We start from the raw sequence: 16,630 nt of genomic DNA, 5'->3' as shown, positions 1-16,630 counted from the left end.
AGAGCCCTGGTTTTATATACTTTATTATGTTCCCCTCCCTGCTAGATTGCAAGCCCTCTGAGGCTAAAGGTGCTGTTTCCTTACCCTCCAAGGCCTAGAGTGGCCTGTAGCTTGAAGTAGGTGTTTAACAAATAATACATGAGTAAATTATTGTGTTAATCACTTTGTCTTGCTCTGAAATTATCTCAAGCCTTTCCTCTCTGAGTAACTTGATATTCTGCCCATTGCTGTTTTTGACTCAGTCCAGCCACAGTGAGATTTTGGTGCTTTCAGTTTCCTGGGCTCTTAAATCTTCCTCTCATCCTGCTGTTTTATCGTCTAGTATTTGAATTCCTGATTGTTGAATTCATGCTGCTATGAAGATCTGAAAGCAGTCCTGTGGAGTCCTCTTCTGTTTCTTCAGTTGTGTTTTTTTATTCATTTATTTTTTTTTTTTAATTTTTGTTTCTTTGAGATGGAGTCTCACTGTGCTGCCGCCAGGCTGGAGTGCAGTGGTGTGGTTTCGGCTCCGGGGTTCATGCAATTCTCCTGCCTCAGCCTCCTGAGTAGCTGGGACTACAGGCACGCGCCACCATACCCAGCTAATTTTTGTTGTTGTTGTCGTTGTAGTTTTAATAGAGATGAGGGTTCACCAAGTTGGCCAGGCTTGTCTCGAACTCCTGACCTCAGGTAATCCTTCTGCCTTGGCCTCCCAAAGTGCTGGGATTACAGGTGTGAGCCACCGCGCCCAGCACTGTTGTGTTCTCTTCCATACCGGTTTCTCACCGGCCCCTCACACCCTCGCTGAATTGGTTTTCTGTTGTTGAATGACATGGATGTGGTCATGTGCCACCTCAGCAATGTTCCCACCTCAGCCTCTGGGGATATGCCACTACTTCTGTCACTTCTGTCCTGACGCGAAAGCTCTTTCCTGAATGCCTATTCGCTCCTTCTTTTTTTTTTTCTTTTGGAGACGGAGTCTCACTCTGTCGCCCAGGCTGGAGTGCAGTGGCACAAACTCGGCTCACTGCAAGCTCCACCTCCCGGGTTCACTCCATTCTCCTGCCTCAGCCTCCCGAGTAGCTGGTACTACAGGTGCCCGCCACCATGCCTGGCTAATTTTTTCTATTTTTTAGTAGAGACGGGGTTTCACCGTGTTAGCCAGGATGATGTTGATCTCCTGACCTCGTGATCCTCCCGCCTCGGCCTCCCAAAGTGCTGGGATTACAGGCGTGAGCCACCGCGCCCGACCGGATTCTTCTTAATTCTTTGTTTTTATTGTTTGACTTACCTGAGGTCTTTGGACTTTGCCTCTGAGCTGGCTTAAGGGCAATCCACCTTTTTCACTGGTCTGGAGTAGGGAGGCAGAGTAGGGGTCGGCTGGAGGAACGGGGCTCTGTGCTGTCTTTTGAGAGTTTACTAAACGTCACTCTGCATGGTAAGGGGTGTGTCCTCTCCGCTGCGGTGTCCTGGCTTGAAGTTCAGATTGTCTCCCTGGGACACCAGACCCCGCGCCGTACTCCCTCCGAAGGACAGCTTTGACTGTCTCCGCTCCAGCAGTCAGTTCTCTCCACCCCCACCGGGAGAAGGAGCAAAGGCTGGTGTCTGCAGGAGGCTCCCCTCCAGGCCAAGGCCAGGGGAGAGTGTGCATGTCACTGTCCGGATGTGTCCTGGTGGTGTGGCCGGGTTCTCAGGGTGAAGCGCCTCCGTTTCTGGGATGGCAGCGGAAGCAGGCACTACACACACAGCTTCGGGGGCTCTCCCCATGCCTCCTAGCTGCCTGGCACTTTCTGTTGTTTCTGGCTAACTTTCTGACCGTGCCAGGAGTTGGTGGAAGGAGATCTCAGGCCGCAGCGTTGCTTTCCCGCTGAGGAGACAGAGGTAGGCCGGGGCTGTAGGACAGGGGAGGCAGCAGCCCCACCTTCTTTCTGGGGAGACACTGCCTGTCTGTCATTGCCCCTCTCCTGCACCTGGCCCCTGGCTGTCTGCTCTTCCCACCCAATCACCAGCAAGCCAGCTCCTGTTCCCTGCAGCCCGTAGGATGTGTCCTGGGACCCACAGCCCTCTCTCCCCAGAGACAGCACTGCCTTGCAGCTTCGGTTCCTGGCCCTGTGCTAACCCTGGCAGGGTTTTCCTTTCTGGTCTGCTCTGCAGCCAAGACATTGTGGCCACTGCTCTCCTTGGGACCCCCACCTGGCTTTCCTCCCAGCACATGCTGTTTTCTGCCCACCTGGCTGGTGTCCTGTGTGCTGGATTCCCTACGCTCTGTCCCCAGAACTCTGACCACATCTGTCCCACCTGCCTAGATCTTGAACCGTGGGCACAGGGCTCCCTCCTGATAGCCCTGAACACTCCGCTCCATGTCCTACAGGGAGGGATGTCCCAGGTAGCTGTCAGCTCCCTCCAGTCACTGACCTCCACCATCTGAGCAGGCAGGGCCGAGACCCATGGTGGTGCTCAAACCAGCAGCCTGGAGCCCCAAGACAGCTCCTTTTCCTCACCTCCCCCAACGCTGATGTTGCACCTGTCTCCAAGCCACTGTGGGACCATCTGTTTTTCTCCATCTGGGAAGCCCCCTTCCCACCTCATGCTCTTCCTGGCTGGGGCGTCTGGGTCACTGGACTCTCCTCTCGTTAGACCTGTGCACAAACACACACAGGAAGGCATCCTGACAGGTGGTGGGGAGGGAGGGCAGCTGCCTCACTGTGGAAAGAGCACGGCCGCTCCCGGACTCCAGCCCTGTTAGGGCTGGGGAGGTCAGCAGGCGCTGGGTTCCAGCCTCAGGTGGGGTCTTCGGAGGTGGCCTTTGGGCACAGGCACCTCCTCTGTGGCCTTCTCACCAGGTCACAGTTCAGGGAGGCTTTGCCGGCTACGGAGCCTGCCCACACCAAGGCGCGCACGGTCACCGGTCCAGAGATGCCATGCGGGCTGGGCGGCGAAGGCCAAGGACACACGCTGCCTGGTGTCGGGGGCAAAGGTTAGGCCTGGAAGGGAGGTGTGGGGTGGGGACCCCGAGGCCAGGGCTGGGCCGCTGAGCTTCAGGGCCCTTGTTGGGGGTCAGGGGGGAATGCCGGAGGACCCCAGCATCAGGAGGAACCCCCTGGAGAGTATGGCAGGACTCACCTGTGGGGCACAGGAAGAATCACCAGGGAAAGGACCCTTGTGGAGGATCCCCCCTCTACCCCCAGGGCACTAGGGGAGGATCTACCAGGGGGGTCTGGTGGAAGGGCCCACCCGGGAAGCGGCGCGCGGGGAGGACTCGGGGGCGCCGGGAGGAACTGTCCGGGAAGGGGCGCGCGGGCCGCGGACGGCGCGGGGTCGGTAACGGCCCGCGCGGTGGGCGGCGGCGCCCGAGGCCCCTCCCCGCCGCCCGCGGCCGCTCCTCCTCTTCCTCTCCCGCCCGCGCCGCGGCCCTCCCGTCCCTGCGCGGCCTCGGCGGCCTCGGCGGCGGCGGCGGCGGCGGCGGCAGCAGCGCGGCCCCTTTAAACGCCTGCGGCGCCCCCCGCCCCCGCCATCGCGCCTCCATTTTCCCGGCCGCCCGCGCCGAGCGCCGCGCCCGCCCCGGGCCCCTCCGCCGCCGCCGGCCCGGACATGGCCGCCAACATGTACAGGGTCGGAGGTAAGGCCGCACCGCCTTTATGCCCGGCCCCGACCCGCCCGCAGCCCCCACCCGCCGCCGCTGCCGCCTCCCCCGCCACTCCGCCCCGCAGGCCCCGCGCCCCCCGCCCGCCCCCGCGGCCCCCGGCTCCTTCCCGAACCTCCCCCCGCAGTGCTCACCCCAACCCAAAATGGCCCCGCGGGTCGGCCCCATCGGGGGCGGGCGGGGCGCGGCGGCCCGGGGGTGGGGGGCGGCCCACCTGTTGGGGCCGAGGGGGCGGCCGCGGGGATGGCGGGGGGGCGCGGGCGGCCGGGGACATCCGGGGGGCCGGGGCCGGGAGCCCCCCGCGGGAGCACGTGGCCTTGGGAGGCGCCGGCTGCCGGTCTGGGAGCAGGAGTTTTGGGGCTGTGGGGTCTCCCCCGGCCCGCGGCCCTGTGCTAGGACTCCGGTGCGTCCCCTCTGCGGATGGGGAGCCCCGGTGAGGGGCCGCGTTCCTCCCTAGAGCCCTCCTGCAGCCTGGCCCCGGGGCTTCCCCCCGCAGGGCTCCCTCAGGGGGTCTTCAGCAGGGAGCGAGCATCCCGAGCACGCCTCTAAGTCCCCCCAAACTTTTCCCTGCCTCCCGCTCACCTCAGCCCATTCGGGAGGCGCTTTGCTAGGGTTGGGGAGAGGCCGGAGGGTCCCCTGGGCAGGGGCCCGGGGCTTCCTCTCTGGGTCAAGCCTCCTGTTGCTCGGGCCCCGCGGGCCTGCAGCTTTGGGCCTTGCCCTCCTTCGAGTGCCTGGGACTCCGTGGGGTCTTTCACAGGGAGATGGGGGGTCGTGCGCATTCCATCATTCCATCAGTGCCTCCCTCCCCGGGACTCTTGAGACCCCTCCCTGCCTGTGACCCTCTCGGCAGGTGCCCATTGCCTCTCCCACCTGCAGCCTGCGCTGCAGGAGGGAGCTGGGGTCTCTCTCGCTCTGGCCTGATCCCCATGCCCGTGACCCCGAGTGCCTGGAACACTCCGTGTCCCTCGAGCGTGGCTTCTGCTGCCTTGGACGCCGTGTGGTCTCGCCGGCCAGCCCTGTGACCTTGGGGACAGTGGGAGCCCCCTACACCCCGTCTGTGAGATGGGCGGTCAGTCTGCATCAGCAGCTCTGGGCCTCCCCTGTCCTCTCACAGGGGCGGTGGGCCTGTGCCCATCCAGCGTCAGCCCCCTCCCACAGCCTCATACAGCTTTGCCAAGTCCCCGTGTGGACACAGGTGGGCTCAGCCCACCCCACGCCTGGGGCAGCCTGGGTGTGGGGTCCCTTGAGGGAGCGACCTGTTTCTTCCTGTTCTTTCTCCCCACCTGGAGACCCCCCTTCCAGCCTGACATGAGGGCCCAGTTTCTCATCCCGGTAGAGAGGATGCCTACTGCCTGGGCTCCAGCCGGGCCCACTGGGCATGGTTTTGGGATTGGTCCCAAGAAGATCTCTCCCTACCCCCACCCAGGCTGGGGTTGGGGAGTGGTGGCGGCTTTGGGCTCTAGGGCTGGGGACACCCCGACCCCGACTCGTGCCTTCCCAGTGGCTGCATTGCTCGGCCTTCAGGCCCGCCTGCCTGTGAACTTGGGGCCAGCCTGGCTGCCCCCCCACCGTCCCGTGCCTCGGTTTCCCCATGGTGTGGGTGAGGACCTCGTCTCTCAGTCATCCTTCTGTGCCCTGTGGCAGCTGTGCTGTGGCTGACGAAAGCCAGGACCCTGCCTTGTCCCGTCCCGGAGGTGCAGCTCCCCTGGGCCCTGCACAGGCTTGGGAGGAGCCCTGTGTGGGTCTGCACCGCCCTCCCCGAACCCTCTGTCCCTCTGTGCCTGGAGGCCCGTCCCGGGGCCTCACTGACCCACAACACTCCAGTGCTGTGAGGCTGGGTGGCCTGGACCCCCAGGCTGTGGCGGAGGTGCCCACCATGCCTGGCAGAGATGTTGCTGGTCTCTCTCTGTGATGAGGAGGATGGCAGGTTAGGTGCTGTCTGCTGGCAACACAGCCATGCGTGGGATCCAGACTGCTGCTGTGTGTGCAGTCCGTGGTCACTGTGGCCAGGTGTGCTCAGGGTTGTCAGGCCCTCCGTGTGCCCACCCCAAGGACGTCCTCTCCCTGCAGATGACACTGTGGGCCTCTCCCGCTCTACTCTGACAGTCCCTGTAGGAGAAGCGGCGTTTATCCCTGGCTTCTGGACCCGAACCCCGGGTTCCGGCAGGACCCCGGCAGGGCCTGTGGTTGCAGTGAGCTGGGTGTTGTAGGTTGGCTTCCTGTCTTGGTGCTCGCCCCAGGAGGTGGGTGTCTGGATTCTTGAGCCCCCAGACAAGAGAGAGGAAGGTGTCTCCTGAACAGCCTTTGTCCGTCTGTCGCGGGCTGCCTGGCATGGGCCCCGTTTGGGCGGCCGTCCTGGCCTGTGAGAGCTGCCGGCAGGGACTCAGCCTGGGAAGGGGCTTGCTCCTGCCCCCTCCCCCCCGCAAAGGGACCTCATGTGTAGAGGCGCCAAATTTAGTAAAAAAAAGTACAGGATGCCCAGGCAAGTTTGAGTTTCAGATAAACAGAAATTTATTAGTGTAAGTATGTCCCAAATATGGCATGGGACATACTTGTCCCAGAAGATTCTTATCTGACATTCACAGTTATCTGGGCATCCCGCATTTTAGCTGGCAGACTGCTCTGAGGCCCTGCCAGGTCGGGCTGGGCAGGGTGAAGGTGTGGCAGCAGCATTTTTGTGCCAGCTGAGCTGGGTGAAGTGGTGAGCGGGAGAGAACAGGGCCTGTTTCTTCCCCGTGGAGTGCCCTGGCCATGGACAGAGGCCTGCTGTCTGTGCCTGTGAGGGCAGCGGGTGGCCTGGGCAAGGGTGGCGGGGTCAGGGTTCCCTGACCTCTGCTCCTTAAGGGTTGTCCATCCCGAAGGCTGGAAAGACTTGGAACCTGCTGTGGGCTGAGAGGCCCCAGGGCGATGACGGGCTGTTTCTTTCCTGGGTTGAACATGAAGATGTTAGATAGCATCCAAAACAGGACAGCAGAAATCAGTGCCTGCGAGCCACCTGCAGCTTGCTCATGTGGGGGCTTTGCTTCTCAGTGGACAGACCGTTACCGTTTTGCCTTGGGTGTTCCTGTTCTTCATTGCAAGAGGTTAACACCCCATCTTTTGGATTTTTTTTTTTTTTTTTGAGACAGAGTCTTGCTGCCTCCCAGGCTGGAGTGCAGTGGTGCAATCTCAGCTCACTGCAAGCTCCGCCTCCCGGGTTCATGCCATTCTCCTGCCTCAGCCTCCTGAGTAGCTGGGACTACAGGTGCCCGCCACCACGCCCGGCTAATTGTTTGTATTTTTAGTAGAGACGGGGTTTCACCGTGTTAGCCAGGATGGTCTCGATCTCCTGACCTCGTGATCTGCCTGCCTCAGCCTCCCAAAGTGCTGGGATTACAGGCCTGAGCCACCACGCCCGGCTGAATTTTGTTTTGTTTTGTTTTGTTTTGTTTTAATTTTCTTTTGAGATGGAGTCTCGCTCTGTGGCCCAGGCTGGAGTGCAGAGGTGCGATCTCAGCTCACTGCAGCCTCCACCTCCTGGGCTCAAGCAGTTTCCTGCCTCAGCCTCCCAAGTAGCTGGGACTAGCCAGACGCCACCACACCTGGTTAAGTTTTACACTTTTAGTAGAGATGGGGTTTCTCCATGTTGGTCAGCTGGTCTTGAACTCCTGATCTCAAGTGATCCACCTGCCTCGGCCTCCCAAAGTGCTAGGATTACAGGCGTGAGCCCACGCCTGGCCTTTTTGTTTTAATTTTAGTATAGGTTGAGGCTGGGTAACAGAGCGAGACTCCGTCTCAAAAAAAAAAAAATTAGTGTAGTTTGAAAAGATGCCAGAAAGCCTCTGCCCCTGCAGGGCCCTGGTCTCTGGCGTAGCCTGCGCAGAAGCGCCCGGTCCGTGCTGCTGGTCTTCCCTGGGCTTGGCGTGTGCCATCATCTGCTCTCTGTGGTGCTGTTAGAAGTGCTGCTTTCGTATTTTTGTTCTGGTGTTTTTTTTGAAGTTTAAACTTTATTGCTCTACATACTTGCCAGCGGGGAAAAAAGTAAACTTAAAAAACATTTCAGATTTTAGAGGGCTGCAGCCAGCACCCTACCCTGCAGTGCTGAGTGCACCGTGTCCCTCGACACTTACTGCTCCATGGGCCGACTTTTGGGGTCCCACCCGTGTAAGAAAGCAGGGAAGAGCCCTGGAGACAGCCATCCCGTGAGCACCAGGAGCGGGAGTTGTAGAAGTGGCCGGGGCCCCGGGTGTGATGTCCTGGAGGGGATGGCGTGGGGCTGTCTCGCTTGGCCTGTGAGGATCGGCCTAAGCACTGCGCCATTGGCAGCCCTGGCTCGCTCTCCAGGCAGGATGGGCCACTGAGCTGCTCCTGCGTCAGCCTCCCAAAGTGCTGGGATTACAGGCGTGAGCCACTGCGTCTGACCCTTTTTTTTTTTTTTTTTGAGACGGTCTCACTCTGTCACCCAGGCTGGAGGGCAGTGGCACAATCACAGCTCACTGCAACCTCTGCCTCCCGGGTTCTAGCGATTCGCCTGCCTCAGCCCCCTGAATAGCTGGAATTACAGGCACGCGCCACCACACCTGGCTGGTTTTTGTGTTCTTAATGGAGACGGGGTTTTACCATGTAGGCCAGGCTGGTCTCAAACTCCTGACCTCAGGTGATCCGCCTGCCTCGGCCTCCCAGAGTGCTGGGATTACAGGCGTGAGTCACTGTGCCTGGCCCCATATTGTTCTGAGTGGAGAGTTTGACCATTAAGCTCTCAGATTAATAAAAAAAGTAGCTGTCAATGAGAGATGTTGGAATGAATCGTCCAAAGAAGCATATCCCTCATGTCCGACTGTGGCAGTGCCATTCCCGCCCATGTGTGTGGGCTCGGGTGTCAAGACTGCTGCAGTAGTCCTGCAGGCGTCCTACCTAGAGGTGGGTCCCCAGCTGCGCATCTGGACGCTGGTCAGCAAGTGAGGCCGGGATGCCAGGGGAGGTGCCGTGTGCCTGGCCAGGTGCCTGGAGGAGCGCTGGCTGCAGGGCCTTCTTCCTCCTCCAGCTGAACTTGGGGTGCTCTTGCCAGATTATGGGCTGAGTCCTGCTAGGGATGGGGGCCCCCATTCCCCAAGAGGAGCCCACCCTGAGACCCTGTTGGGGGGCAGCTTAGACGCTACCTTAGACTCCAACAGGCTGTCTTGAGAGCGTGTAATTATGTTTTTTTGCGACAAGGTCTCCTGTTGCCTAGGCTGGAGTGCAGTGGCACCATCACAGCTCACTGCAGCCTCCACCCCCCAGGCTCAAGCGATCCTCCCACCTCAGCTTCCTGAGTAGCTGAGACCACAGGTGCACACCACCATACCCAGCTAATTTTAAAATTTCTTACAGAGACGGAGTCTGTATGTTGCCCAGGCTGGTCTTGAACTTCTGTACTCAAGCGATGCGCTTGTCTTGGGCTCCCAAAGTGCTGCTGGGGTTGCAAGGTTGTGAGCTACCATGCCCGGCAGAGCATTTAGTATTCTCCAAATGGTCTTTCCTTGTGTGCTGCCTGGGCTCACTGCTTTCTGGGGCTCTCGTGTTGCTGGTGTCCCCACCCCCACCTCCACCCCAGCTGGCCTGCTCCGTTCCTGTCCCTGTGGGCTCGTGTCTGAGTGTGCAAGCTGGGGAATCTTGGTGGCAATGGAGCCAAGCCCAGTGAGGCTGGAGCCACCCTCATAGTGCAGGGCCACCCAGCACCCCGCACCCCTATACCCCACCCACCCCCCAGCATGCCCCCCGCACCCCTATACCCCACGCACCCCCAGCATGCCTCCTGCACTCCTATACCCCACCCACCCCTCAGCATGCCCCCCGCACCCCTATACCCCACTCACCCCCCAGCATGCCCCCCGCACCCCTGAGACCAGGCCCCAGGCTTGCTTCTGTGGGCTTTGCACCATCCACTAGGCTGTTCCCGCCTGGGCTGTGCAGCGCACCTGAGGGGTCTGAGGTGACCGCTCCTCAGAGCCGCCCTGCAGCCTCCCCGGGGCTGGCCTCAGCACTGCAGCCCCATGATCTGGCCTGGCGTGGACTCTGCTGCTTTCTCTGCCTGGACAGCCCTGGTGGCCTGAGGAGCTCGAGTGCCCCTCTGCCCCCAGAGCCCTTCCACGGTCAGGGCCTGAGCTCTGTGGGTGCCATTAGGAGGAGGGTTTACAGATCTGCGGCTGGGGGACCCCTGGGTCATGGAGGGACCCATGCGTCCCTTCCCATCTGTGCCCTGCCAGGCTGTCCTCACGGCAGCGTCGTCACAGGGGAGGAAACCGGGGCAGTGGCAGCCACTCCTGGTACCAAGCACACCTTAAAAATGAGCCCACGGAGGTTGCAGTGAGCCGAGATCACGCCACTGCACTCCAGCCTGGGTGACAGAGCAAGACTTCATCTCACCAAAAAAAAAAAAAAATGAGCCTCAAGGCCCATGCAGTTGGTCAGTGGTGGAATCAGGTGTGGGGCATGCCTGGTTCTGCCCTGGCTCATCCCCTGCCTTCAGAGGACAACAACGGCGCAGCGCACATGGGGGCAGGCCCTGAGGTGTGGCTTTCTCTGGGCTGGGCTGGGGCAGTTCTGGGGGAGGGGTGTGTTCTGTCCCTTCCTCCAGGAGACACGGTGCCTGCGCCATCTGGCCACTTGCATGAGGGAACGTCTGTCTGCACCCCCTGTGGGCTGCTATCCCCATCCCTGGCTGCTGGATGCACCTCAGACGCTGGGGCTCTGGTCTCCGATCCTTCCTGGACTTTGTGGGGACAGCGACGGAGGAGGCGGATGCCCCCGAGGATGGGCCAGGCACGAGGCTTGCAGCGGTTCCCAGGTTTTGCAGATAAAAATACAGGGCACCCCTGCAGCGTTTGGGACGTTGTCACATGGAGACCCGGCTCCTGGAGTAGGGGTGCGGGGCTTCCCAACAACTGTTGCTGTCTCTCTTGACTCTGTTCCCAAAAGGGAAAAAACAAGAAAGTTCCTGTGTGTGCTTCCTGGTGCCCTGTCTCGGACCGTGGCAGACCTGGCTGTGGGTGAGCTCAGGAGAATGGGTTGTGCCCTGGAGGGTCCCGCACAGGCAGGGGCCACGGGCACCGCTCTGCAGCGCAGCTCTTGGTGCTCAGTGATCTTGGGGGTCATGTCTGTTTTCCCCCAATCCTTTTGTGGCCGCATCCCCTACTTGCTAAAACTTACGTGTAACCCCAAAATTCACACTTATGTCACTTTCCCAGTCATTTGCGGGCACGCACAGGCCGCTAAACGCCCGAGTTGCGTGTGCCTGGGTGCCTGCTGGGATGAGTGAGGGACCCTGCCCTCTGCTACTGCTCCCATGTTGGAAGCAAATTGTCCTTTCTCCGTCTATTGAGGGCCGTGCTTCTTGCATTTGGGGGCTCTTGGTGCTTTTGCTTTTTCGATGCCCCTGGGGGAGGTACTGCAGTGCTGTCGAGTGTCCCTGGGCACAGGCAGACTGGGACGGGTCCCATGGAGAGAACATGTGTTGGACAGGTTCTGTCCCCACGTCAGTTCAGTGTCAGAGAACAACAATAATTATCGTATAAAGTTCTTTGACAGAAACGTAAAATAAGGCTGTTGAATATTGATTGGTTGCTGAAAATGTTGTGACCAGAGGCTCATAGGAACTTGACCCTGTATTTCCTGTAGGAACAGAGGTTTGGTGTTCAGTAGTTCAGTATTAGTGGTGACTTTGTAGAACATAATTACTGCGAATAATTAGAATTGACTCTGTGGGTGCGTGTATATTTTAAGTTAAAGCAAGGTTTAGGCCGAGCACAGTGGCTCACGCCTGTAATTCCAGCACTTTGGGAGGCTGAGGCAGGCAGATCACTTGAGCTCAGGAGTTTGAGACCAACCTGACCACACAGCAAAACCGCATCTCTACTAAAAATACAAAAAAAGCCAGGCGTGGCGGTGCGTGCCTGTAATCCTAGCTGCTTGGGAAGCCAAGGCATGAGAATCACTTGAGTGCAGGAGGCAGAGGTTGCAGTTAGTGGAGATTGCACCACTGTACCCCAGCCTGGGCAACAGAGCGAGACTGTCTCCAAAAAAAAAAAAAATTAGGTTTATTGAGATATACGTTTCACATGGGAACCCACTTATGTGTAGAAGCCTGTGATTTTCCACTCGTGCACAACTGTGTGGCCACTGCAGCTCTTCCACACCTGACATGCTTCCCTTGTGACCTTTTGTAGTCAGCCGCCTCTTCTCCCCCAGCTCCCAGCAACACTGACATATTTTCTGTTCCTGCCGTTTTGCCTTGTCCAGAGTGTGGTAGAAGTGGAATTGCACAGTATGTGGGCTTTTGAGTCTGGCTTCTTTCTTATTTTTTGAGATAAGGTCTGTGTCACCCAGGCCGGAGTGCATTGGTAGAATCATGGCTCACTGCAGCCTCTACCCCCCAGGCTCAAGTGCTCCTCCTGAATAGCCAGGACCACAGGTGTGCGCCACCACACTCAGCTAAGTTTTTCTGTATTCTGTAGAGATGGGGTCTTGTTATGTTCCTAGGCCGGTCTCAAACTCCTGGGCTCAAGCTTTCCTTCCACTTCGGACTCCCGTCGTGCTGAGGCTACAGGAGTAAGCTGCCGTGCCCAGCCTTACAGTCATTCTTGAAATCAAGTAGTGGGAATCCTTGAACTTTGTTCCTCATTTTCAAAATTGTTTAGCCTGTTCTGGTTCCTTGGCTTTCCCTTACAGAGTTTAGAATTGGCTTGTTGATTTCTACAGAAACCAAAAAGAAGTGTTTCTTTTCTTTTTTTTTTTAAGATAGCATCTTGCTCTGTTGCCCAGGCTGGAGTGCAGTGGTGTGATCTTGGCTTACTGTAGCCTCAGCCTCTTGGGCTCAAGTGATCCTCCCCGCTTCAGCCTCCTGAGTAGCTGGGACTACAGGCATACGCCACCATGCCTGGCTAGTTGTATTTATTTTTGTAGAGATGGGGTCTCACTATGTTGCCCAGACTAGTCTCCAACCCCTGGCCTCAAGTGATCCTCCTGCCTTGACTCCCAAAATGCTGGGATTATAGGCATGAGCCATTATGCCCAGCCTCACCTTGCACTTTTATGTGATAGAAATGGCTTCTTTCCTTTAACTTCACAAGCCAACTTCTGCTAGCTTCAGATTTTTCTTCTGCAGCCTCCACACCTCCCTCAGCCTTCATAGAACTGAAGGGAGTTAGGGCTTGCTCTGGCTGAGGCTCTGGCTGAAGGGAGTGTGTCTGCTTTGATTTCCCGTCCTGGCCACTTCAGCTTTCTCCCTATCAGTACTGAGGCTGTTTAGCTTTCTTATCATTCTTGAGTTCACTGGAGCAGCACTGTTTTCTTTTTTTTGAGATGAAGTCTCGCTCTGTCACCCAGGCTGGAGTTCAGTGGCGTGATCTTGGCTCATTGCAACCTCCACCTGGGTTCAAGCGATTCTTCTGCCTCAGCCTCCCAAGTGGCTGGGACTACAGGCACATGCCACCACACCTGGCTAATTTTTTTGTATTTTTGGTAGAGACGGGGTTTCATGATGTTGGCCAGGCCAACCTCCAGCTCCTGACCTAAAGTGATCCACCGGCCTTGGCCTCTCAAAGTACTGAGATTACAGGTGTGAGTCACTGCGCCCAGCCTGGAGCAGCACTTTTAATTTCTTTTTTCTTTTTCTTTTTCTTTTTTTTTTTTGCAGGGGGACCGAGTCTCGCTGTGTCGCCCAGGCTGGAGTGCAGTGGCATAATCTCAGCTCACTGCCACCTCCACCTCCTGGGTTCAAGTGATTCTCCCGCCTCAGCCTCCCAAGTAGCTGGGACTACAGGCACCCACCACCACACCCGGCTAATTTTTGTATTTTTAGTAGAGATGGGGTTTCACCGTGTTGGCCAGGCTGATCTCAAACTCCTGACTTCAAGTGATCCACCCGCTTTGGCCTACCAAAGTGCTGGGATTACAGGTGTGAGCCACCGTGTCCGGGCCACTTTTAATTTCTTTCAGAAACTTTTCCTCTGCATTCACAGCTTGGCTACCTGCTTGGCGCTGAAGGCCAAGCTTTCCATTAGGGTATCTTGGCTTTCGACGTGCCTTCCTAACTAAGCTTAGTCATTTATTTCCAGCTTTTGTTTTAAAGTGAGAGATGTGTGACTCTCAACTGTTCCCTTCACTGGACTCCTTAGAGGCCATGGTGGTGTTACTCGTTGGCCCAATTTCAATATTACTGTGTCTCAGGGAATAGGGAGGCCCCGGGAGAGGGAGAGAGGTGGAGGAATGGCCAGTTCCTGGGGCAGTCAGAACACACACATTTATGATTAAATTCTTAGGTGGGTATGGCTCACGGTGCCCAGAACAATTACAGTAGTAGCATCGAGGATCGCTGACCACAGATCACCATCACAGATAGAATCCTGGTTAAAAAGTTGGAAATATTGAGAGAATTACCAAACTGTGACAGCAACACGTCGTGAGCCCCAGCTGTTTGAAAAAATGGCACCGACGGACTTGATGCAGGTCGCCACAAACCTTCCATTTGTAAGAAACACAATACCTGCAAAGCATCGTCAAGCTAAGCACGGTGCCCATGTGGATCAGTTTGGGAAATAATTGGCATCTGAACCAATCTTGGGTCCTCTTGTACAGGGACCGGCAAACTGGCCCACTGCCTGTTTTTGATGACTCATGAGCTAAGAATGGGTTTTACATTTTTTAATTGTTGAGAAAAAAATCAAAGGCAGAAAACTTCATGACACATGAAGATTATATGAGATTCACATTTCAGTGCTCAGAAATAAAGTGTTAGGGGAACAGGCCGCACTAACGGGATTCAGTTACTCTGTGGCCGCTTTGAGCCGCCGTGATGGGGTTGAGTATTTGTGATAGGGACAGGAAAAGCTCAGTGTTTTCCTCCTCTCACACATTCAACACAGAACACTTCACCTCTGGTCCCTGGAATGTGTGTGGGCTTTCTCCCCACCAGCGGCCAGTCGGTTATCCAGTGATGTAGCCCAATTTTGACACTGCTTACCTGGAGAGATTAGGTTCTGCAGCTGAAGGGCTGAGTTCCACAAGATTGTCTTCACTTATCCTGCCTGAGCCTCCCGAGTCGCTGGGATTACAGGCGCCCACCACCACGCCCAGTTAATTTTTGTATTTTTAGTAGAGACTGGGTTTCACCATATTGGCCAGGCTGGTCTCAAACTCCTGACTTCAGGTGATCCACTCGCCTTGGCCTCCCAAAGTGCTGTAATTACAGGTGTGAGCCACCGTGCCCAGCCAAGCTGGTTATTAACAAGATCAATAAACTGAAATTATAGCCAGACTGACAAAGAAACAGAGAGAAGCTACAAGTAACCAACATCAGGAACAACAGATGGGACATCACTGCAGATCCTACTGGCAGGAGAAGTGTGGCACAGAAAAGGGCTTGGTTGGACAAATGTACAAGGGTTGTTAAACATATAAAGTGCTAAAAAGCCTATAGTTATTCATTCTGTTACTTGTTGACAGGTAAATATTTTGTGGAAAGTATCTGTTTAGTTTTTGAGATGGAGTCTCACTCTGTTGCCCAGGCGGGAGTGCAGTGGCACAATCTCAGCTCACTGCAACCTCCACCTCCCAGGCCCAAGCAATTCTCCTGCCTCAGCCTCCCAAGTAGCTGGAACTAAAGGCATGCACCACCATACCTGGCTAGTTTTTCTATCTTTAGTAGAGATGGGGTTTCACCATGTTGGGCAGGCTGGTCTCGAACTCCTGACCTCAAGTGATCCACCCGTCTTGGCCTCCCAAAATGCTAGGATTACCAGGCTTGAGGCATTGCACCTGGCCTGTGGAAAGTGTTTGAGTCTGTCATGCCTTATTGAACCAGTAGTGTCAACAGTGAACTTTATTTGACCTTGTGGACTTGACTGTCATCAGTTCTGTGAATTAAAAAACCTTTTTTAAAGAGATAGAGTCTTGCTCTATTGCCCAGGCTGGAGAGCAGTGACACAGTCCTGGCCCACTGCAGCCTCGATCTCCTGGGCTCGGGCGGGAGCCCCTGTGCCTGGCCTAAAGCTGAACATCTTGGCTTGCTCTCCTGTGCAGCAGCTTGATGGCTCGGCAGTGTGAAGTTCTATTGCTTTTTTATTATTTATTTATTTATTTATTTTGAGACGGAGTCTCGCTCTGTCGCCCAGGCTGGAGTGCAGTGGTACGATCTCGGCTCACTGCAACCTCTGCCTCCCAGCTTCAAACAATTATCCTGCCTCAGCCTCCCAAGTAGCTGGGATTACATGCACATGCCACCACACCTGGCTAATTTTTGTATTTTTAGTGGAGACGAGGTTTCACCATGTTGACCAGGCTGGTCTCAAACTCCTGACCTCATGATCCGCCTGCCTCGGCCTCCCAAAGTTCTGGGATTACAGGCGTGAGCCACTGTGTCTGGCCTGCTTTTTGAAAAAGCGCCGAAATTGGAAAATTTCAGAATGAGAAGAACCACTGTTGACTGCCATCATCAGTCCACCGGATGACTTGGGAAACTAGTTTTTGCTGCATGAAGGTCTCTACGTTCTTTATGAATTCGTCTTAAAGTACAAGGCACAACCACACTTACTTACAAAATTTATACGGTGATGAAGTCGTTTTGGCAACAGCTCATGTTTAAATCACAAACTGCTTTGTACAGTTATTGTCAAGAGGTAAAATGAGAGGCAAAGTCTCCATTGCCACACAGATTTGCAGTGAGCTTATTTTCTGGGCTCAAACTATGGTTACAGCAGTGTGTTTGGGACTTTGACGCAAGTACAAGAGAAACATCTACATTTCAAAATCCACTTAGCTGTGTGTTAAGGAGCTCCCACCTGACCTCCAGCCGAGAGCGACTGGACTGTGGCGTAATCACATGCTGTAGTGGAGGGCCCCACGACCACCCTCGGGTTCAGTAATTCGCTAGGACTCATGGAATACAGCAGAGCACTTCTGCCAGGGCTGCAGTTCCTTACAGCAAACAGACGCAGACGCACCAGCAGAGGGAACGGCACAGGGGCCGGGCTCAGGAGAGACCGGGGTGGGCTT

The 16,630-nt window shown here is 56.4% G+C and overlaps 1 protein-coding gene across 11 annotated transcripts in view; it reads left to right on the top strand.

Moving 5' to 3' along the window:
* The first annotated feature begins 2,743 nt into the window (after positions 1–2,743).
* The window catches only part of MTA1 (metastasis associated 1), a 51,651-nt gene continuing 37,764 nt past the window's right edge, over positions 2,744–16,630 (top strand). For 5 of the 11 annotated variants that reach the window (XM_021941663.2, XM_021941662.2, XM_021941667.2 and 2 more), the window contains exon 1: positions 2,880–2,956. In XM_021941663.2, the coding sequence (XP_021797355.1) occupies positions 2,896–2,956 (61 nt within the window). In that variant the 5' untranslated portion in view covers positions 2,880–2,895. Of the gene's footprint in view, positions 2,957–3,359; positions 3,599–16,630 lie in introns of those variants that run through there. The other 6 variants (XR_002523581.2, XR_002523580.2, XM_009212402.4 and 3 more) reach the window with 5 other exon arrangements.

This window comes from Papio anubis, chromosome 7, assembly GCF_008728515.1.
Source record: "Papio anubis isolate 15944 chromosome 7, Panubis1.0, whole genome shotgun sequence".
In the NCBI taxonomy this organism is placed as follows: domain Eukaryota; kingdom Metazoa; phylum Chordata; class Mammalia; order Primates; family Cercopithecidae; genus Papio; species Papio anubis.
This window is presented reverse-complemented; position numbering and strand designations above follow the sequence as displayed.